At 58.5% G+C, this 20,776-nt stretch overlaps 2 protein-coding genes across 3 annotated transcripts; both read left to right on the forward strand.

Annotated features, from left to right (window-relative positions):
- Positions 1-4,728: 4,728 nt before the first annotated feature.
- LOC136791953 (roundabout homolog 3-like) lies at positions 4,729-15,108 on the forward strand. The gene is made up of 18 exons (XM_067039537.1): positions 4,729-4,982; positions 6,683-6,786; positions 7,138-7,464; positions 7,825-7,982; positions 8,467-8,587; positions 8,684-8,822; positions 9,142-9,269; positions 9,544-9,668; positions 10,831-11,002; positions 11,318-11,523; positions 11,742-11,823; positions 12,130-12,295; positions 12,481-12,647; positions 13,179-13,303; positions 13,493-13,718; positions 13,937-14,058; positions 14,321-14,492; positions 14,588-15,108. The coding sequence occupies exons 1-18, from the start codon at positions 4,729-4,731 to the stop codon at positions 15,106-15,108; spliced, it is 3,315 nt and encodes a 1,104-aa protein (XP_066895638.1).
- LOC131760390 (roundabout homolog 3) lies at positions 14,919-20,164 on the forward strand. Of its 2 annotated transcripts, XM_059070300.2 has the most exons (11): positions 14,919-15,602; positions 15,693-15,735; positions 15,933-16,072; positions 16,359-16,553; positions 16,720-16,858; positions 17,028-17,240; positions 17,625-17,773; positions 18,240-18,350; positions 18,530-18,697; positions 19,182-19,366; positions 19,912-20,164. In XM_059070300.2, exons 3-10 carry the CDS (start codon positions 15,940-15,942, stop codon positions 19,334-19,336), a joined length of 1,263 nt encoding a protein of 420 aa, XP_058926283.2. In that variant the 5' UTR covers positions 14,919-15,602; positions 15,693-15,735; positions 15,933-15,939; the 3' UTR covers positions 19,337-19,366; positions 19,912-20,164. The 2 variants fall into 2 exon arrangements, with proteins under 2 accessions (XP_058926283.2, XP_066895326.1); XM_067039225.1 differs by lacking the exon at positions 17,028-17,240.
- Positions 20,165-20,776: the final 612 nt, after the last annotated feature.

Below are 20,776 nucleotides of genomic sequence, written 5' to 3' on the forward strand. Positions count from 1 at the left end.
CACACACACATATGCTCAGTGTGTATCAGTGCCCTGGAAAGGGACCAAGGCAGGGAGAGTGATGGGAGGCTACAGGCTCTGGGGGGATGTAAATGGACTCTGTGTGTGTGTGTGTGTGTGTGTGTGTGTGTGTGTGTGTGTGTGTGTACTAGGGAGAGGCAGGGGCGGTAATCAGTGTGCGATAGGGGGGCTGTCCTCAGACTGCCCTCCTGTGCGATTACATGCCAGCAGCTCATCCACTACCAGCTGGCATGCAGGCTTTGAACCACCAAGAAGCTTCCCATACAGCCCCCAGCTTGGCCACTGAAAATTCCCAGCTACGTTCTCTGGCCTATGTGATGGCTCTAGGCCATGGAAGTTGGCCTGGGGTAGCTATTCTCTCCGTAAACACCCACGCCCACGCCCCGGACACACATTTCTTCCCACCAGACGCCACAACCCTATCAGAAGAAACTTACCCTCTCTCTCCATAGACTCAACTCTCCCCATCCTCTCTGCCTCTTGCTACTCTCTTCTTTTTGCCAACTCCCCTCAAAACTTCCTTTTCTCTTTTTTACTCTCAGTAACAGTGTAGACTGTTACTGATAAAACCCTGGGAAAGAAGTAGTCTTCTGAGGCAGCAGAAGGGAGGGGCCTGGAACTCAAATTCTTTCTCCAGCCTACGGTGGAAGTTAGACGAGGACCCTCCAACTACAGTGCACACACTGAGTGCTTTAGGTCAGGGGTCCCCAACCCCCCGGGCTCCGGACCGGGTAGCAGTCCCTGGCCTGTTAGGAACCGGGCCGCACAGCAGGAGGCGAGTGAAGCTTCATCTGCGGCTCCCCGTCGCTCTCCTTACCGCCTGGACCATTCCCCTACCCACCCCTCGTCGGTGGAAAAGATCGTCTTCCACAAAACCGGTCCCTGGTGCCAAAAAGTTGGGGGCCGCTGCTTTAGGTGCTGTACCAGAGCCTGTGGTCCACAGGTTAGGAAAGGGAGACAGATGCAGCGAGTTCCCTACTCTCTCTAAGCGAGAGGTAAAAGCCAGAGTTGTGTTGGTCGTTTGTGGGGTGAGGTGGGGCAGGCAGTGGGGAGACAGATAGGAGGCAAACTCCTTCCAGAACTGCCTGTGGGAACAGCACGGAGAGAAGCAGGACTGGAAAAGGTGCAGGGCCAGTGTGCCGGCTGCCCGTCGGACCTTGAGAAAGGGAGGCTGGGCTCTTTCTACGCACTCTCTGTCCCACGCTCTACGAGCTCCAGGGCTCCAGGGACCCCGAGGGGGCTGAGAATTGGGCTGTGATTGGGAGGTGTTTATTCTCCAATACACCCCAGTTGAGTACTGCACCCTCTTTGGGCATTTAATATCAGTTGGTTCAAAGGGAGAGTATTCTAGAGATACAGAGAAGTACAAAAAAGGAAAGAGAAGAAACAAGAACAAAAAGTGGGGAAAGAGAAAAGAGTATTGAGAAGGAGTGAGGTGTAGAAGAGGGGCAGGAGATTTGGGCCAGGAGAGTCTCGGAAAGGAAGAGAGTGGCCCTACTTTGTCCAGCCTCCAAACCCAGGACGCCAGGGATTAGGAAACAGCCTGGCCCATGGGCTGAGTTGCAGCCTCCGCTCAGGGGACCCTGAGCAAATAGCCCTGATCCCCACATAAAGGGCCAATTAACTGCGCTGTCTCTGGGAACAAATCCGCTAACAGGGTGACAAGCCCCTAGACGCTGGCAGGCCCTGTGTTTGCTGAGAGGCCCGCCGGGAGCAAATCAGCGGATTAGGATGGGGCAGGAGCCACATGGTGGGATGCGGTTTCCTGTCGGCCGCAGCCCTCCCTGCCCCGGGCAGGGCTGGTGCCAGGGCGCCGGGTTTCTGTGCTGGGTCATCCCCTGACGTGATGGAACCCAGGTGACCTGGGTGGGTCAGCAGGAAGGGGAACAGAGGGCTCCTGAACCGGGAATCTGAAGCATCAGAGCAGAGCAAGGGGCCCAATTTCTCCCTAACGGATGGGCAAACAGGTCCCGAGTGTGAAATCTTCTCACTGGCGAATATAGGATTGGCACGTCTGGGTTCGTCATTCCCGAAGGGATTGATTTCTGGTGGGAAAACCTATCCCTTATCACCTCTCTTATCTGAATGCAGCCCCGTCCTGGAACAAGGATCAGACCCTATCTCTTAGTATCTGGTCCTGGAGAATGAATGTGTCACCAGCTCCTCTCCCACCTACCCCAGTTTAAGGTCCGCCGGGATTTAAGTCGTACGTGGGGTGCCAGATTCCTAGTCCAGCAAGGACAGACGGGGTGCTGAAAGAACAGCTCCTAGGGCGCGGCCTCCGGTGGGGCACGCTCTGCCCCCCCGCCCCCCCCCGCCTCCGCCCTTCCTGCTTCTGGCCCCGCGAAGTCACGCGCAAAGCTGAGGCGGGGCCGGGGGGCGTAGGAAGGCACCTAAACGCCCGTTCGTTTGAGGCCCCCGAGGGCAGCTCTGAGGATTGAGGGAGGGGTTTGGGGACAAGCCCCCACCCCTTGACTAAGTCTCTAGTTCACTTGAGCGTTGCCTGCCTGAAGTACTCAACTCCTGACTTAGCTTACGATGGGGTCTACGTCTGTGTAACACCCACCCCTCAGGATGTTGACCTGTTCACCTGCCTCCTCCCACTTCGGAAGCAGCCACCCCTCAAAGGTGATCTCCTCACACGGAGCCCTCCGGTTGAACCAGAACCCCACCAACAGCAGGGCCTTAGCTCAGATAGGCCCGGGTGTCTCTCTCCCTGACACCCCAAGGCCACCCCTAGCCTAGGAAAGTGTGTGTGTGTGTGTGTGTGTGTGTGTGTGTGGAGGGGGGCGACTGGGAGATCTTCGGGTACAAAGAACGCCAGAAAAGCCAGAAGCAGGCAGGTGGGGGGGTGTCGTGTCCCCTCCCCCTAAGGAGGATCGTTATCAAGTTTGAACAGATTTGAGCGAGTCTTCCATCAACCCCATGTCTTCTGTTGCATTTGCCTTTACAGGAACAATATTGCTCTCTTTGTCTTAGCCCCAGACTCCCTGGTTCCCCTTCAGTCTCCTCCGAAAGGTAAGACAATTTAATAAAATACGTCAGAGCAAAGTAATGCAAAAGCATGCCAATAGATGCGAGATGCCTGGGTTTCCCTGGGCTTTCCGCCTCCAGTTTTATCCCTGTTGAGTATCCTCAGGAACTACTAGATTAGTGGTGCGTCTGGGGCAAGGACTCCCCGGTCAAGACTCGCCTCCTCATCCCCCGGTCTCTCGGCTGCAAACCAGGCGACTGCTGGGCAAAGGGGTGGTCGCACCGCGGAATTATTCTCCACCCACTCCCAACTCCCGCCCCAAACCACGCCAGCCGTCCGCACTCCCGCAGCAAAGCCCGGGGACTTGGGAGGAAGTGGAAGCCAGGACTTGGAGAGCTAGAGGAACGGTCTGGCGCTTTGCCTCAGTTTCCTAAAAGAGGAAAAGAGAGGAGGGATTCCTCCTTTGAAGTCGGGCAGAAGGGCAGGGTCCGAAATAGCCTCATCCCTCATCTTGGGTGCCTTGAGAAAGGAGGGAAACTCTCCCGAGGTGTCCAGAACCGACGCGGGACTCGGGGCGCGGGGCGGGGACTCCATCTCGCGCGCGACGCGACTCTAGTCTCTGGCCCTGCTAGTGGCCGTCGGGGTGGGGGTGGGAGGGTGGAAGGCGGCGGATTAATCCCTTAATTACGCGGTGATCCGCGTGGCACCTGCTTTCTGCCCTCCCAGCTCCCGGGGGAGCCGGGCACTGGGGGGTGGAGAGAGAAGGACGAGGGAAGGAGGAGGGCACGCGGAGGCACGCGCGGTACCCCGGCGCGCCGGCAGGAGAGCGGCACCGTGGCTGGGACAGCGCGCAGAGGCTGTAGAGGGGCTTACGGCTCCCGGCCCGCGGGTCTCAGACCCAGGGGCTGGGCCCCGAGCCCCCAGCCCCGGTCCCGGTCGGGTCGCGCCATGCTGCGCTACCTGCTTAAAACGCTGCTGCAGATGAACTTGTTCGCGGACTCCTTGGGCGGGGACATGTCCAACTCCAGCGACCTGCTCTTCGGCTTCAACTCCTCGCTGGCGACGCTCAACCAAAGCCAGCTGACCCCCAGCGATCCTTATCTCAACGGTGAGACCCTGCCCCACGGGGACTTCGGATCCAGGGATGGGGTAAGGTGGGAGGGCGGCATGGACGGGGAGTCCAAGGCACTCCGGCCCAAAGGTCCGGGACCGAGCGACGCCCTCCCGCGCCTCCCAGCGCCTCCTGGGTGGTGGGGACCAATGGATAGTTTGGGGCTTAAAGCACCTGAGTGGGGATATCGGCGGGAGGTCGAGGGCTTGGGGGGAGATGGCAGCTGAGTCCATCACCCCTCTTCTCCCCAACCGATGCCCACGGCCACCCCAGGTGAGAAGACCCGGAGTAAGAGGGGCCGGAGCCCACAGCACGGAGGGTAGAGCAGGGGGCGCGGTCGCTGGAGGGCCTGGGCCAAGCCGGGCCACTCGGTGACCCACCCAGGTAACAGGTTTCCCTTCGGGACCCTAAGTTTTCCAAGAACTCACTTAGGACGAGGGTGATGACGCCAAAATGTTAAACGTGTTTGCTACAGAAGGCGACAGAGGCGGCGACCATATCAGGGAAACTTAGAAGTTTGCCCCTCAGAGGTAGAACTCACCGCCGGCCCACCCCGGCAGAGCTGCGGCGGGCGGGCAGCGCTGGCGGGGAGGTCATTACCGCTAATTACGGCGATTAATAAATGACTGAGACAGCGCGCTTTCCCCTAGCGCTGCGGGGAGGCGGCGAGCGTAGATCTGCCGGAGCCTGGGGAGAGGGCCAATTGCGCCCCCTGCCGGCCGCATCGGGAACTCCCGCAGCCCTGAACGACTTTGCTGTTGATCCCCCTCTGGGCACAGCCTTCATCCCTCCGCCTCTACCCGCTCGAATCTACCAGCACCGTGCTGGGCACTCCAAGGTGGCAAGAAAAGAGACCCAGGCAATGGATGTGTGTTTGTGAGTGGGGTACTCCAGGTGCTGGGGGAGGAGCGCCAGAGCTCCATTAGCATGGCCATTAGCTATTCATTAGCTGCTGTGGAAGCATCTCCTGAGACCGGGAATGACAGGGAAGAAATTCCAGGGAAAGGACGCCTGCAGCTGTGTCTACAGGAATTAGGGGGAAAAGAGCCCATGAGAAGGGTGTGGTTTGTATGGAGAGAGCAAGGAGGAAGAAGATGGGGAATGAGATGGGATTCTCCAACCTCCTGACCCTCTTAGATTCCCAGGAAGTTAAGCACAGAGCCCTTCTCACGGACACCCCAGAGGCGCCTCTGTTCCCCCAGCGCTCTTACAGTGTTTTCACCACACATTGTCTCATTCAAACTCGAAAATTTAAGGAGGTGGGTTGATGGTCACATTTTGTGACAGAAAACAAACTCAGAGAGGATGAATAGTATCCCGATGGTCACGAAAGCAACGTAAAGCTTGGCAATATCAAACCAACTACCATTACACCCAAAGGCCATGTGAAGGGGGGAAAGGGAATTTTGGGGCCTGGAAGATTCTGATTTAGGTAGAGACTGTAGAGGTCAAGATAAGGTAAGGTGGGCCAGGGAGGAAGAGCCCTTAACTAATGGTAGAATAGCCATATTCATGGAATTTTCTTCCAAGTGCTTTACATACACTCTGGTCTTGTGACAACCCTATCACTACTGCCACATTACAGGTAAAGAAACTTCGACCCAGACAAGTTCAATAATTTGCCCTAGTTCTGACAGCTAGGAAGTGTCAGCGTCTGAGATTCCAGCCCCGGTCGGTTCCACGACACCCCTTGAGCTCTTATCCACTCTAGGGTCGCTCACGTGGGGTCTGGTCTGCCTAACCGGGGATTGGAATGGGATGGAGGAGAAGAAACGAGTGAGGAGCAGAGATTTCCATCTGAAAGGGAGGAAATCGAGAAAAATTCCTTCCTTCCCTAAGTGGGAGGGAAGCTGATCTTCTTGTCCCTGACCAGTTAGATAACCTCTCCCCAGGATAGCAGCAGCACGGGGCAACCCGTGCAGCTTTGTCTCCGCTAGAACTTCTTAAGAGCTGGGGCTGACAAATGAAACCCAATCCCGTGCAGAGGCTGGAAGCAAGAGGTCCCCACGGATTTTGGAACTGGGGGTGGGGTGGGGCGTTGGGGGCGGGGGGCGGGGGAGGGGAGGCAGAGAACAGAAGCACAGGGCTGTCCCCAGTTATTTAAGGACACCAGGTTACGCGAGGCGGCAGCGACGCCTACTGGCCGCCATAGGTTACAAATCCACTTTTGACGAATCTGGGGGTGGGCCTCTGAGCTCAACCCGCTCGAGGATCCTGGATCCCAAACTGCAGAAGAAGCGAGCAGAAGTCTGTAGGCCAAGTGAGGGGCAGGAGGAGACATGCGGGTGAACGGATCTGAGTGACCAAGGAAAGTAGAGAAATTCCTCTCTCAATGATTCTCAGCCTTTCTTAACTACATCAACCTGTAGAATAATCTGTTGAAAACTATGCCCTCTTAGAAAAGGAGCGTTACTCACTATTCCACCATCGTTTGCGTTCAATTCCCGTGACTTCACAGGACCCAGAAACGTGATTATCTGTGGGGTGTCAGTAAGAAGCGCACTGTGCCCATTCACGGGCTCCAGGATAAGGAGTCCCAGGCCTCAGCCCATCATTCACTTCTTCCCTTTCCTAAGGGGGACCCCAGGCTGGGCCACAGTCTCCATATCGCTGGTCCGGGACCGCGCGGAGGCGAAGAACAAATTGTCGGCGCTGGTGCACCGCTTATGGTTGTTCACAGGTCTGTGAACCAGCGCGGGTGGGGGACTGAAAGCCAGTCGGCTAGAGGCGCGGTCTACTTGCCAAGCCGTGGCCCAGTCACTCTGCACTTCAACTTGGCAGGAGAGGAGGCTGGCGTCGTTAGCCGCCCTAGAAAGCCGGCCTAGGAGCAGGTGTCCAGATTCCTCTACTGATCTGCCTGTCCGCAGGCATCTCCTTTCCAGCCCAAGAACGTGCGGGGCACCTGTCCCGAAGGAGATACTCGACCCTACACACACAGAGGGCGGACAGGCGGGGATCTTTCTTCTCCCTGGAGATTCGATCTTTCTCGCGGTTTCCGGGTCTGAATGCTCTGCGCCCCCCACCCCCTCAGGGTCAAAGGTCGGGCCGGAGGACGCGATGCCGCGCATCGTGGAGCAGCCGCCAGATCTGCTGGTCTCCCGAGGCGAGCCGGCCACGCTGCCCTGCCGTGCGGAGGGCCGGCCGCGGCCCAACATCGAGTGGTACAAGAACGGGGCGCGCGTGGCCACCGCGCGCGAGGACCCGCGCGCACACCGCCTGCTTCTGCCCAGCGGCGCCCTCTTCTTCCCGCGCATCGTGCACGGGCGCCGCGCGCGGCCGGACGAGGGTGTCTACACTTGCGTAGCGCGCAACTACCTGGGAGCGGCGGCTAGTAGAAACGCGTCTCTGGAAGTGGCAGGTAGGAGCCTCCTGGTGGCTTCCAGAGCCTCGGGAAGGCGGCAGGGCACCGGGTAATCCCATCCAGAGCCAGGCCCAATCTCAACCCATTCAGCAGCTTCCCTTTGGGACTAAGACCTTCGGTCTCTAAAGCCCTCGCTTTGGCCGGAGGAGGAAGTGGGCCTGGTGTTGTCGCAACCCGGGAAGAGTTCCGGTCTGCGGTCTGCGGTGATCCAGCTCTCCCCAAAACACTTTCCTGTGTCCTCACCCAGTTATGTCACCCTACACCCTATTTATTCCCCTGGTCATTCATTCTCTCTCTCTCTCTCTCTCTCTCTCTCTCTCTCGCTCTCGCCCTCGCTCTCGCTCTCCCTCTCTCCAGTCCTCCGCGATGACTTCCGGCAGTCTCCTGGGAACGTGGTGGCGGCCGTGGGGGAGCCCGCGGTAATGGAATGCGTGCCCCCCCGCGGCCACCCAGAGCCTTCCGTGTCCTGGAAGAAGGACGGTGCTAGACTCGAGGAGGAGGAGGGAAGGATCACGGTGAGGGGCGGGGCCACGGCTGGGGATCCGACCCGGAGGCAGGGTCGGGGCCAGGGACATCCTGAGGGGTGAAGGCCTAGGCTAGGGGTCTGGGACATGTGCCAGAGGAGGAAGGCCTGAATCTAAAGGTCTTGGAGGGGCGGGGGGAAATGACCTGGAGGCGATAAGACAAGAGATTTGAAATTGGGGCATTAGCTAACCAGAGGCTGAGAGTCAGCTACTGAGTGGGGGATAAATCAGCAGAGGTAGGACGGAATCAGTGTAAGAAGGTGGGGATTATGATGCCCCAGGGACTGGTGGGAGGTGGTCTGGGCTGTGGGAGAAATGATACACTTGAGCCCCACCTTGCGCAAGTCACTCAAGGATTCCTTATCTGATAAGTGGGTCAAATTCACTGGTCTTCTTCATTGGCTTACTGAGGATCAGATAAACAAATATGCTTTGATGGCTATAAAGGATCAAAGTTTCCATTGTTACTCTGCAGCTCCGTGGAGGGAAGCTGATGATGTCACATACGCTCAAGAGTGATGCAGGGATGTATGTGTGCGTGGCCTCCAACGTGGCAGGAGAACGGGAGAGTGCGGCAGCCAAGCTTGTGGTCCTGGGTAGGCACGTGGGGTTTTGGAGTTACGGGAGTGTGTAGCCTGGGGAGTGAGTAACTGAGCGGACCCCCTGACTACTCACTCACTCCCCCTGCACAGAGCGTCCCTCATTCCTGCGTAGACCAGTGAATCGGGTGGTCCTGGCTGATGACCCCGTGGACTTCCCATGTGAGGTGCAGGGGGATCCCCTGCCTCGTCTACGCTGGCGCAAGGAGGATGGGGAACTGCCCACAGGCAGGTGAGAAGCCCCCTCCTACTGCCTGTAAGGAGACCCGATCCGCTCAAGAACATACCCAACCCTAGACAACTGGGCGGGGGGAGGGGGGAGGAAGGCAGATGCCTCTCACTTGACGGCACAGAGAAGTCTGTTCCCCAGAGCCTGTGGCCCCTGCGCTAACCAGTCCCCACCTCCGTTCATGGGTCCATGGGTACCAGCTTCTGTCCCTGTTGAGGTCTACCTTGTTCTTATGCACCCTGATCCTGGTGTCTGTCCTGGGTGGGTGAGAAAGGGTCTGTAGCTGTGGCCAATCCAGCCTGGGGGTGGGGGGGTGGAGCAGGTATGAGATCCGGAGCGACCACAGCCTTTGGATCGGGCGTGTGAGAGCTGAAGATGAGGGGACTTACACCTGTGTGGCGGAGAACAGCGTGGGCCGTGCCGAAGCATCCGGCTCCCTCAGTGTTCACGGTGAGGGCCCCACCTGGGACTGCCTGCAGCAGGGATGAGACGAGGGAAGACGGAGGATGGGTGGAGGTGGAGAATGAGGAGAAAGGACAGAGCAGGAGCTATGAGTGCGTCCCCTGAGACTCTGGAAGGATGGGAAAGCTAAGCAGGCTTGAGCAAGAGATGGACCTCTGCTCCTGCTTAAGCCAAGCTCGGGCTTCTCTCCTCTCCTGTTCCCTCTGTCTCCCTTCTTAGTACCCCTGACTCCCTGTTCCTTTATCTCCCCTCCCCTTCCCAGTCCCACCCCAGCTGGTGACCCAGCCCCAGGACCAGATGGCGGCTCCTGGAGAGAGCATAGCTTTCCAGTGCGAGACCAAAGGAAACCCCCCGCCTGCCATCTTCTGGCAAAAGGAGGGAAGTCAAGTAGGTGGCCAGCTCCACAGGCCTTCCCACCAGCTTCTCCTCTGGGTCTCAGCCTTCCTCCTTCTACGTTCTGCAAACTTCTCTCTGGGGTTCTGTCTTAGCTTTCCTTCCAGAAACCTGTGCAAGTCATTTGGGAGGATTAAATAAGGTAATGAATATAAAAGGCCTGGAACATATGATAATATGTTTTGGTGGTAGGGAACAGTCCTGTATGGTAACTTCTTGGAGAATCTTTCTGTTTTGGGCAAGGCTTCCTGAGGATGTAGCAGATCCAATTAGATCCTTCCTCCTCCCCACACCTGGGGCCTGGGTAACATTCTGCTCTGCAAAGCGAGTACTGTACCAAAGCTGCTCAGGGTAGAACATTACACGCTTTTCTAATTACACAGGACGTCCACCAGGGGGAGCTCACAGACACCCCCCTCAACCTTAGCAAACAAATCTCAGCATATAGAATTGGAATGAACATTATTAACTAAAGTTACAACACAAGTAACTCCCTCCAAGGGAAGGGTGGGAATTTTGCTACTGGGAAACAGGGTCAGTATAACAAAATAAGTCTCATTAACCCCATCCCACTGGGAAGCCAGTCCACCCACTACCTCGTTGCAAATCCACAGCCACAATTTTCCAACATCTTCTCTAGCGCTGGGGACTGCTGCATTTTAATTAGATTCTTAAATGAATAAAAATGCTGATGGTAGTAGATGGTGGGAAGAAGTATCCGTCAGGGGCTCAGCATGGTGCCATTAAACCTGCTTCCCTACCTTCTGTGTATCTAATGTAAAATGTTAAAGCCAGAAAGAAGGGGAAAGTACTTAACATTTATCACCCAGTGTATTGAAAGAGTTTCAGGTGATCACTTGATTTAATCCTCATAACTACCCTCTAAGAGTCAAAAATGGGGGAATTGGGGCTCAGGAAGGTTAAATAGCTTTCTCAGTTTCCTGACTGGTAGAGCTGGGATGTGCACCCCCAAATCATCTAATAAAACTCCCTTATTCTTGTGACTAGGGTTAACTCGTTTGCCTAAGGTCACAAAACTGGCTTGGGACAGAGTATGAACTAGAACCTTAGGAATTCTCTGGATTCTGGGGTTGGTGAGAATGGGGAGCCCTCCCTGCCGGCTGCCAGGTGGCTTGGTTGCTTGCTCTGTCCCCAGGCCCTGCTATTCCCCAGTCAGTCACTTCAGCCCACGGGGCGCTTCTCAGTCTCTCCCAGAGGCCAGCTCAGCATCACTGAAGTCCAGAGCGGGGATGCTGGCTACTACGTGTGCCAGGCTGTCAGTGTGGCCGGCAGCATCGTGGCCAAGGCTCTGTTGGAGGTGAAAGGAGGTACGTGCCCCTGGAGACAGGGCCGGACTCATGGCCTGGAAGGAAATCCTGGCTTAAAGAGATCCGTTTTTCTTGGATTCTATGTCATATGTCTGCAAGGGGAGAGGCATGTTCCTGAGACATGTCCTTGAAGTTTGGAAATCAGGTACAGAAGCCACTAATAGATGGCTGGTCCCACCCAGAGACGACAGATGGTTATGGAAGCCCCCTGCAATATCCAGGGGAGGGGACGTGAAGGAGCAGAGATGAGGACAAGGGGCTGGTTGCCTGAACCCAGGACCCTCGCCTGAGGTGCCCAAGTTCTTCCTCTCTCAGCCTCCCTGGATGGGCTGCCTCCCATCATCCTCCAGGGACCAGCCAATCAGACGCTGGCACTTGGCTCCTCTGTGTGGCTGCCATGCAGAGTGACTGGGAACCCTCAACCTAGTGTCCAGTGGAAGAAGGATGGGCAGTGGCTGCAAGGGGATGATGTCCAACTCAACCTCATGGCCAACGGTACCCTGCGCATCGCCAGTGTGCAGGTGAGTCTCCCTCCTGGGGCCCAAGTGACTGAGAATGGCCACGTGGTCCACATGCCCAACTCTAGTACCTGCTGCCACTTGAACTCCACCTCTGCCCCTCTGCTCTCAGACCACCTAGAGTGGACAGCATCCTCCCCATCCTTCTGTATACCCTCCTCCACTCCTTCACCCTACCTTGCTCCACTCCCAGTTTGCCAGTCCTCCACCCTCTCCTGCAGGAGACGCACATGGGATTCTATAGCTGTGTGGCCAAGAGTTCCACAGGGGAGGCCACCTGGAGTGGCTGGCTTAGGAGGCGGGGTGAGTTTTTCCTTTGTTCCCTTGTTTTGCCAGCACCCTTCTCCAAACCTGCTTCAAAGGTGGCCAGTACCTCCCCAAACCCCAGGACTGATTTTTATCTTCCAAATTCCGTGGCCATGGTGGTGGGGAGAAGGAGGACAGAGGTGGTGCCCTTGGGAGGCACACGTGAGCAGGGGTTAGTTCACTATGCCCCCCCTCCACCATCACCGTTGTCACAGCGCCACAGCTCCTCTGGGAAGGAGGAAGGTTACGCTGGGGCCATCTTTTCCCCCATCCTTCTACTCAAAGATTATCTCCTCACTGCAGAAGACTGGGGAGTATCACCAGACCCCCCCACCGAACACAGTACCCCTCCAGGGCCTCCCTCACAACCAGTGGTCACTGACATTACCAAGAACAGCATTACCCTGACCTGGAAGCCTAACCCACAAGCTGGGGCCACAGTCACCTCTTATGTGATAGAGGCCTTCAGGTAAGGAGAAGGTTTTGAATGCAAACATGGAAAGTTACAAGGAGGGGCCCCTGTGTCCTTAAAGGCTTTGCTGTTGTGGCGAGAGGTTTGCCAGGGTGAGGAGGTAGTAGGGGGTGACAGAGAATGGATGAGATGAAATAGACAGGTTGGGCTCGGACAGCTCTGTCACCTCATTCTTGTTGTAGCCAAGCCTCTGGCAACATGTGGCGGACGGTGGCAGATGGCGTGCAGCTGGAGACACACACCGTCAGCGGTCTGCAGCCCAATACCATCTACCTGTTCCTGGTGCGAGCCGTGGGAACCTGGGGCCTCAGTGAGCCCAGCCCCGTCTCCAAGCCCGTCCGCACTCAGGGTGAGTAAGGTCAGGGTCTCTGGATCACGGGTATAACGTGCAACATGGCCGAGCACCCCCTCCCCGCAAACCATGGCACCTGCCTCGTCCAAGGTCTGTCCTGGTGGTCCGTCCTGGAGCAGGAGGTCATGCTTCCCTTTCACTGAGGGAACAAGAGGAGAGGAGAGAGAGAAAGAGAGGAAGATTGATTCAGTCATCTTGGTAGGTCCTCACTTCTGAGGCTTTACCTACAGATAAGGCAGATTATAAGGAGTAGAAGGAAACTTGGAGGGTCATCTTCATGTGAGAGATGAGGAACAGGGCCTTTAAAGGGCACATATGTAGTCATGCAGAAAGAATACTCATGTTAGCTGGACACCCTGGCCCACCTCTGGACGCTCTTCCCCTGACCAGCCTGTTCCTGACCCTGGGATGTGCTCCGAAGTACTAAGCAGTGGTCTGTGGGGCAGGGCAGAGGTGGAACATACGCACACTCTCAGTCCTGACTCCCTGTCCCAGTGGCCCCTGCTGAGTGGGCTCTTTGGTCAATAGACAGCAACCCACCCGGGCCAGTGGAGGAGGACCCGTGGAGAGGCCAGCGGGGACTGGCTGAAGTGGTTGTGCGTCTGCAGGAGCCTGTAGTCCTTGGACCCCGGACCCTGCAGGTGTCCTGGACTGTGAGTGTGGCCTAGGGATGAGGTTAAGGGCGGAGATGATGATGGGGGACAAAGGGGACTCCAAGAATGGGTATGGGAGAGTGCGAGGTGAGTGGCTGGGGAAGATGGGTGAGTGGAGGAGGGGCTGGGACTGGAGGACTTGTGTGGCTCCAGCTCTCCCCCTGGTGTGCTCTGTCCTGTCTCCCACAGGTAGATGGCCCAGTCCAGCTGGTACAAGGTTTCCGGGTGTCTTGGAGGGTAGCAGGTCCTGATGGGGGAAGCTGGTCATTGCTGGACCTACAGTCCCCAAGCCAGCAAAGTACTGTGCTAAGAGGACTCCCCCCAGGGACTGAAATTCAGATCAAGGTGCAAGCTCAAGGCCAGGAGGGCCTCGGGGCTGAAAGCCCCTTGGTGACCGGGAGCATTCCTGAGGAGGGTAAGGGGGTGGGGCCCAGGGCTGATGGGTGGACAAGAGGGAAGAAAGAGTGGAGGAGGATGAAGGTTTGCCTGGGGAGAGCAAGGAGCCGGTGGGAAGGAGGGATGCATCTCACTTCCCTAAGATGTTAGAACTGGGAGGATGAGGAAGGTTGGGACATGAGGGGCAGCTTGCAATGACTGTCTGTGTCCTTCTCACCATGCTCCACCCTGGCCCAGCCCCCAGTGGTCCCCCCCAGGGAGTGGCAGTGGCCTTGGGGGGTGAAGGCAACAGCAGTATCACTGTGTCTTGGGAACCTCCGCTCCCCTCCCAGCAAAATGGGGTCATCAAAGAATACCAGGTGCAGGGGTTGAGAAGGTGGGCGGGCTGGGGAGTGGACGGAGAGGGAGGATCCAGGGGTCAGGATTAGGGAGGAGGGAACCTAGGACTGACTGGCTTTGGGACTGGAGACGAGGCTGGGGGAAGAGGAGAGAGGTTTCAGAGTGCCCTCACTGCGTTGAATTACTCCCGGCTAAGCCCCTTCTACCATTCAGAGCTTCAAGTTTCCCCGTGAGGCCAGAAGCCACTTCTGAGTCTCTAAACCCGGGTCTCGGCCTCCCCAGATCTGGTGCCTGGGCAATGAGAGCCGCTTCCACCTCAATCGGTCCGCGGCAGGCTGGGCGCGCTCGGCGGTGCTCCGGGGACTGCTACCCGGTCTCGTCTACCGGACCCAGGTCGCGGCGGCCACCAGCGCGGGCGTGGGCGTGGCCAGTGCCCCGGTGTCGGTGCAGCTGCGTGAGTCCGGAGGGGGTGGGAGGGCGGGGCTGGGAGTTAAGGGGGGTCCTGGGGTAGCGGTGCCTCTACTCCCCTCACCTCTCGGACCCCCACAGCGTCTCCGCCGGAACTGGAGCCTGGGCTCGAGGCGGGCCCGGGGCTGGCGGAGCGGCTGGCGAGGGTGCTGCGGGAGCCCGCCTTCCTCGCGGGCAGCGGCGCCGCGTGCGGGGCGCTGCTCCTCGGGCTCTGCGCCGCCCTCTACCGGCGCCAGAGGCAGCGCAAGGAACTCAGTCACTACACAGGTGAGAGCCCGACCCGGGGGCAGCGCGGGCGGGGGCCACAAGGGCGTCGCGGAGATGGAAAGGAGGGCCTTGGAGTGGGCGGAGCCTGGAGATCCCGCCCCCTCACGGAGGGAGGCGGGGAGGATGGAAAGAGAGGAGGCTCAACAGCTCCCGGAGCGGCGTCCGGCGAGAGTTCGCACGGGAACTCAGCCCCTTGGACAGGGGCCGGGTGCCCAAGGTGGAACCGGGAGCTGTCGGGACCTGGGCTGGGGGCGTGGGGGGGGCGGGGAAGATCGGGGCCCAGAGGGGGCGGGGCGGGACCTGAGTTTGCTGAGAGGAGTGAGATTTGTCCTTAAAATGCCTCGGGAAGGAGCAGGCTTTGCGGTCAGCCTCAGTAGAGAAGGGGCAAGTCTGCGGGGCGGGGGGCGGAAACTCACTTCCTGGGTGTCGGGGGCTGGCAGAGAGAGTGTGGCCAGGATCCCAGGCGATTAATTGTCAGGCGGGGTCTGGATGGAAAGGGGGGACTCGCTGAAAGGAGGAGACTTGAGTTCTGCTTCTCCCTGGGAAGGGGCGTGTCCAGAGAGATGTGAGGTCTCTTAGTTCAGAGGTTCTCAATCTTCGCTACACGCAGGAATCACTTGGGGAGCTTTAGAAAAATACTGATGCCTGAGTCGCACCCCTAGGAATTCCGATGAAATCGGTCCAGGGTACAACCCGAGTGGTGGAATTAGGACCAGGCCCAAGGAGTGGACCAGAATATGGATATTTCTGACTTTTCTCCCCATTTCTTCCCCTCTTCTTTCTCCCACGGGTTCCTTTTCGGAAGCCTCCTTTGCTTACACACCTGCAGGTAAGACATCTCTGCCCCCGGGGTGGGGGGGGGCGGGGTTCGGACCCCAGGTAGCCGCGCTTCTCACAGTCTCCCCCTCGTCTTCCCCAGTATCCTTCCCACACTCAGAGGGCCTGTCGGCAGCCAGTTCCAGGTAATTCTCTTAGCTCATCTCCCCAGGAGGAGACCACTCCCTTGGTCCCAGGCCCAGCTGCCTCCCCGTCTGACCTCCGCCCTCCTCTCACCGCCACACTCACCGTTACTGTCCTCCAGCTCCCATTACCCCTGCCTCCCTTACTTCGCTGGCCTCTTCAGGCTCTCTGTCCCCAGCGTTCACCTGCTGTCCCTCAGGCCACCAATGGGTCTTGGCCCTGCTCCTTACCCGTGGCTGGCAGACTCGTGGCCGCACTCATCTCGCAGCCCCTCGGCCCAGGAACCCAGGGGAAGCTGCTGCCCCAGCAATCCTGACCCAGACGACAGATATTACAATGGTGAGGAGTTCTGCTTCCCTCAGGGGTACACCAGGAGGCCCTGAACCCTCTCTCCTCCCGACCGGCTGGGGCAAACTGAAGGGGGCCAAGGGGTCCCAGTCTTGCTGAGGCTGCGTGATCCTTGGGAGGCTGTGAGTTGGGGGAGCCTCTCTCATGCCTTACCTTTACCTCGGATTGGGATAGGGGAAGAAGTGGGATCCCCTTGTGCCCTCCATTCTCCTTTGTCCTCTATTTTTCTGTCTCTGCCCCTTCTCCTCCCCGGGGCCTCCCTCTTTCTCCCCCTCAGAAGCAGGGATCTCCCTTTACCTGGCTCAGACGGCCCGGGGAGCTGCCGCCTCTGCTGAGGGTCCTGTCTACAGCACCATTGACCTGGCCGGCGAGGAGCTGCAGACCTTCCACGAGGGGTTCCCTCCACATCCCTCGGGGGAGCCGGGCGACTGGAGCCAGTATGCGCCTCCAGAATGGAGCCAGGGGGACAGTGGTAGGACTCCAGTTCCCAACACCCCCATTTTAGCCCTGAGCAGCATCTTCCCCAAAGAGTATCCTCCACCCTCCTTTCTGGGACCTAGCCCAGCACTCCTTTCTGACGTGTCTCACCTCTGCCTCTTTCCTGCCTGTATCTTGCTGTGGCCCCATCCTGCTCTCAGGAACCAGGGGAGGCAAAATAAAGCTTCTGGGAAAACCCGTACAGATGCCCTCTCTCAACTGGCCAGAAGCGCTGCCGCCCCCGCCCCCTTCCTGTGAACTGAGCTGCCTAGAGGGGCCTGAGGAGGAGCTGGAGGGCGGGTAAGGATGCGCCTTGCCTGCAGATGCCCTGTACACATGGGACCAGCCCAGGGCCTCCTGTCGGCGGAGGGCAAAGATGCTGGGAGAAGAAGGGAAGGGGGCAGTGGAAGGCCAAAGGGAGGGTATGAAGCTACTCAGTCACCCCGCCCTCCTGCCTCTTTGCCCCCAGCTCAGAGCCGGAAGAGTGGGGCCCACCAGTGCCCGAGAGGAGCCACGTGGCAGAGCCCAGCACCAGCGGGGGGTGCTTGGGCCCTCCGTCCCGAGGGGAATCCCCCTCTCCCACACCTTCCTATGGACAGCAGTCCACAGCCACTCTTACCCCCTCACCTCCTGACCCTCCCCAGCCCCCCACTGACATTCCCCATCTCCACCAGACGCCCAGGTAGGGAGGTGTATAGTACCTTGCATGTTACAGGCCCTCCGTACATATCTATTCAGTGGGTGAATGGGTGGGTGACCAGATGGATGGATGAATCTGGGTCCCAGAGGTCTCATGGCTGTATCAGGGTGGAAGTGTGATTTGGGGAGAAATGTGGAGGCTGGCAAGGTCTCTCACTTCCGACAGTCATTGGAGGGACTCTGCAAGCTTGCTGGGGCATTTCAAAGTTGGCTTTCCTCATATTCCACCAGCACGGAGCCTTGTGGAGGACGAGCTGTGTCTTATTCATCTATCTGAGTGTTAGGTTGATTGTTTAGCCCGGTGCCTGGCACACAATAGGCACTTAGTGTCTGTTGAGCGAACAGATGAAGCCTCATGTCATTGCAGGAGGGCGCCCCTTGGGCCAAGTTCCCCTCTCAGTGTATCCCAGCCCGCGCTGAGTAGCCATGAAGGGAGGCCTGCTGGCCTGGGTGCTGACGCCACGGCCCTCCATCACAGCCCCAGCCCTGCCGCTAGTACAGCCAGCAGTGCCCCGGGTGAGTCTGTAGACCCCTCAACTGGCCTCCACCTCCCCATCCCCCGGAAGCTTGTTTCCCCTTCACCCTCAAGCCCCTTTCTTTCTTTCTTTGTTTTTGAAGATGTTGGGGGTAGGAGTTTATTAATTAATTTATTTATTTTTGCTGTGTTGGGTCTTCGTTTCTGTGCGAGGGCTCTCCCTAGTTGCGGCAAGCGGGGCCCACTCCTCATCGCGGTGCGCGGACCTCTCACTCTCGCGGCCTCTCCCGTCGCGGAGCACAGGCTCCGGACGCGCAGGCGCAGCGGCCACGGCTCACGGGCCCAGCCGCTCCGCGGCACGTGGGATCCTCCCGGACCGGGACTCGAGCCCGTGTCCCCTGCATCAGCAGGCCGACTCTCGACCACTGCGCCGCCAGGGAAGCCCCTCAAGCCCCTTTCTTGATCCACTCTCTTACCCGCTCCTCCCCCCATCTCCCAACGCCACAGGGAGAGGCCGGCAGGCGCCTGGGGAGATGACTCCTTCACTTCACGGGCCCCGGGCCCGAATCCGGAAGAAACCGAAGGCTCTTCCCTACCGGCGGGAGCACAGTCCTGGGGGTGAGGGGGCCGTGAGCCTGGGAGGTGGTGACAGTAGGGGAAGCAGCAGATAACCAAGGGTGAGCTCTGCGGGCCGAGGAGGGAGCGAGGGGACCCAAACCTCGGGCTGTCCGTTCAGCGCCCTCTGACTCCAGGGAGCGGGAGAGGCAGGAGAGCGCTGAGGACAGGTCTCTCCCCAGACTTGCCGCCCCCTCCCTTGCCGCCGCCGGAGGAAGAGGCCAGCTGGGCCTTGGGGCTGAGGGTGGCGGGCAGCGTGTCCTCCTTGGAGCGGGAGCGGGAGCCCCGTGGGGAGAGGAGAGTGGCGCAGGCCGGGCCCCTGGGGGCCTGGCGGGGCCCGCACCTGGATGGTAAGGAGGGCCCCTGCTACACAAGAGGGTGGGTGCTGGGACTGGAGCCTAACAGGGTGGTGCAGACCGTGCCACTGATGCGCTAATTTTCAACCCAGCTCACCCCTGACCTCCACCTGGGAGGAGGTCAACATCTGATCAACATCAAAGACACTTGTCTCTCTAGCTCTCTTTGGGCAAAATCCCCTGAAGTTCCCAAGTTGTATCCTTTGCCAGGACTGAAGCCCAGAGGAGAAAAGAGAGGGGGCCGGGCGCTCTGTCCCTCCTTTCCCAAGGCCCTCTCTGCGTGGGACTTCCCCACGGGTTTCTGAGCACGTGTTATGTAAAGGCCATGGGCTGTGCGCTCCGCTTCTCCTCAGCCCCCAGGATGGTCTGCCCTCAGCTCTGCTTCCAGAGCTGGGATGGAGGTTAGGGGGGGCACGGGGGCAAGCAACGATGTGCTCCCCCTGCCTGGGCCCAAATGCCTCTCTGTCTCGTGCTGCAGAAGAGGCCTGGCTCCCCTACAGCCGACCAAGCTTCCTGTCCCGGGGCCAGGCCACCAGCACCTGCTCCACAGCCGGCAGCAACTCTTCGAGAGGCTCCGGCAGCTCTCGGGGCTCCCGGGGCCCTGGCCGGAGCCGGAGCCAGAGCCGGAGCTAGAGCCAAAGGGCAGGACAGCAGCGTGGAGAGGTAGGGGCTGGGGCTGGCAGAAAACGAGAGTGGAGGGTTAAAGAGCGTGGGCCGCGGGATGATTAAAACTAGGAGGGCAGAGAGGTCTTCTGGTGGAAGTGTCAAAAGGAAGGGAGCCCGTGACTAAGGAGGAAGGGAGGACTCCTGGAGCGTAGGTGACCAAGGATGAAGACAGATGATGTAACAGAAGGGCCAGGCTCTATAGGAGAGCTGGATCAGGAGAGAGGCTGACCAGAAATGAGGTGCATCCCTACTGGGTACCGTTTGTCTCGACCAGTGCCTTGCAAACCAGCCTCTCTCTCTCTCTCTTTCTCTCTCTCTCTCTCTCTCTCTCTCTCTCTCTCTCTCTCTCTCTCTCTCTCTCTCTCTCCCTCCCTCCCTCCCTCCCTCCCTCCCTCCCTCCCTCTCTCCCTCTCTCTCCCTCTCCCTCTCGCTCTCCCTCTCCCTCTCTCTCTCTCCCTCCCTCTCTCTCTCTCTCTCCCTCCCTCCCTCTCTCTCTCTCTCTCTCTCTCTCTCTCTCTCTCTGTCTGTCTCTCTGTCTCTAGGAACCAAGATGACCTTTGATGAAATACCAGAAATTCCATGGGGAAGGGCGTGTCCCTGGGCCGGGAGCCTGAACAAGAGCCCCTCCCCCTGGTGGATGAGGGCTGAGCAGAGAGGGGCAGGGAGGAGTCTCTTCCCTCTCAGCGATGATGCATGCGACTCCCTGAGAAACTGGCCTAGAAGCCAGGAACCAGCTCTTCCCTTGCCATCTGGGACCCATTCATACAAAAGACAATAAAAAGAGTCTGATCAGAGCCCTGGGTCCTGTTTGTCTGGTTTTGTGCAGGATGTGGGGAGGAAGGGGGCTGCAAGCGTGTGGATATCGTTTGAGCTTCTTTGGCTGAAAGCACTAGGTGAGGGCAGGGCTAAGAGATGCCACCTGTTTTGCCTCCAGAAGGAGCTGAAGCCACCGTCTTCCCAGTTACAACCAGAGGACTTTCCAAATAACCAATGGCGAGAATCTTGTCCCACCTTCTGAGAGCGGAGCCAGGCCCTCCCTTGGTGCCCTCCTCCCCTATCAGGAAATATACCCCTTACAATAACAGTAATTTTTAAAATCTCAAAGAAAGGAGGAGCTGATGGGGGAAATCCCAGCCAAGAAGGAAAAACAGGCTGTTTCAGACAACCACCCACACCCCCTCACAAAGGGTGTGTGTAGACGGGCACCTCTCAGCCAGATTAGGCCCAGATGTAGTTGGTTAGACTGGCAGAGAATTTCTTTTTAATTTTGGCCACGAACGCCACAGTCCCCATCACTCCCGAACCCACAGCCCACGCCACTGAGGTCTGTTTCCTTCTCACTTGCCCAGTGACTGCTCCGGGCTCTCAGGGGATGGCCGCTGACCCCCCCAATCCCAGGCTCTGACC

This window comes from Kogia breviceps, chromosome 7 (assembly GCF_026419965.1).
Source record: "Kogia breviceps isolate mKogBre1 chromosome 7, mKogBre1 haplotype 1, whole genome shotgun sequence".
Classification (NCBI taxonomy): domain Eukaryota; kingdom Metazoa; phylum Chordata; class Mammalia; order Artiodactyla; family Physeteridae; genus Kogia; species Kogia breviceps.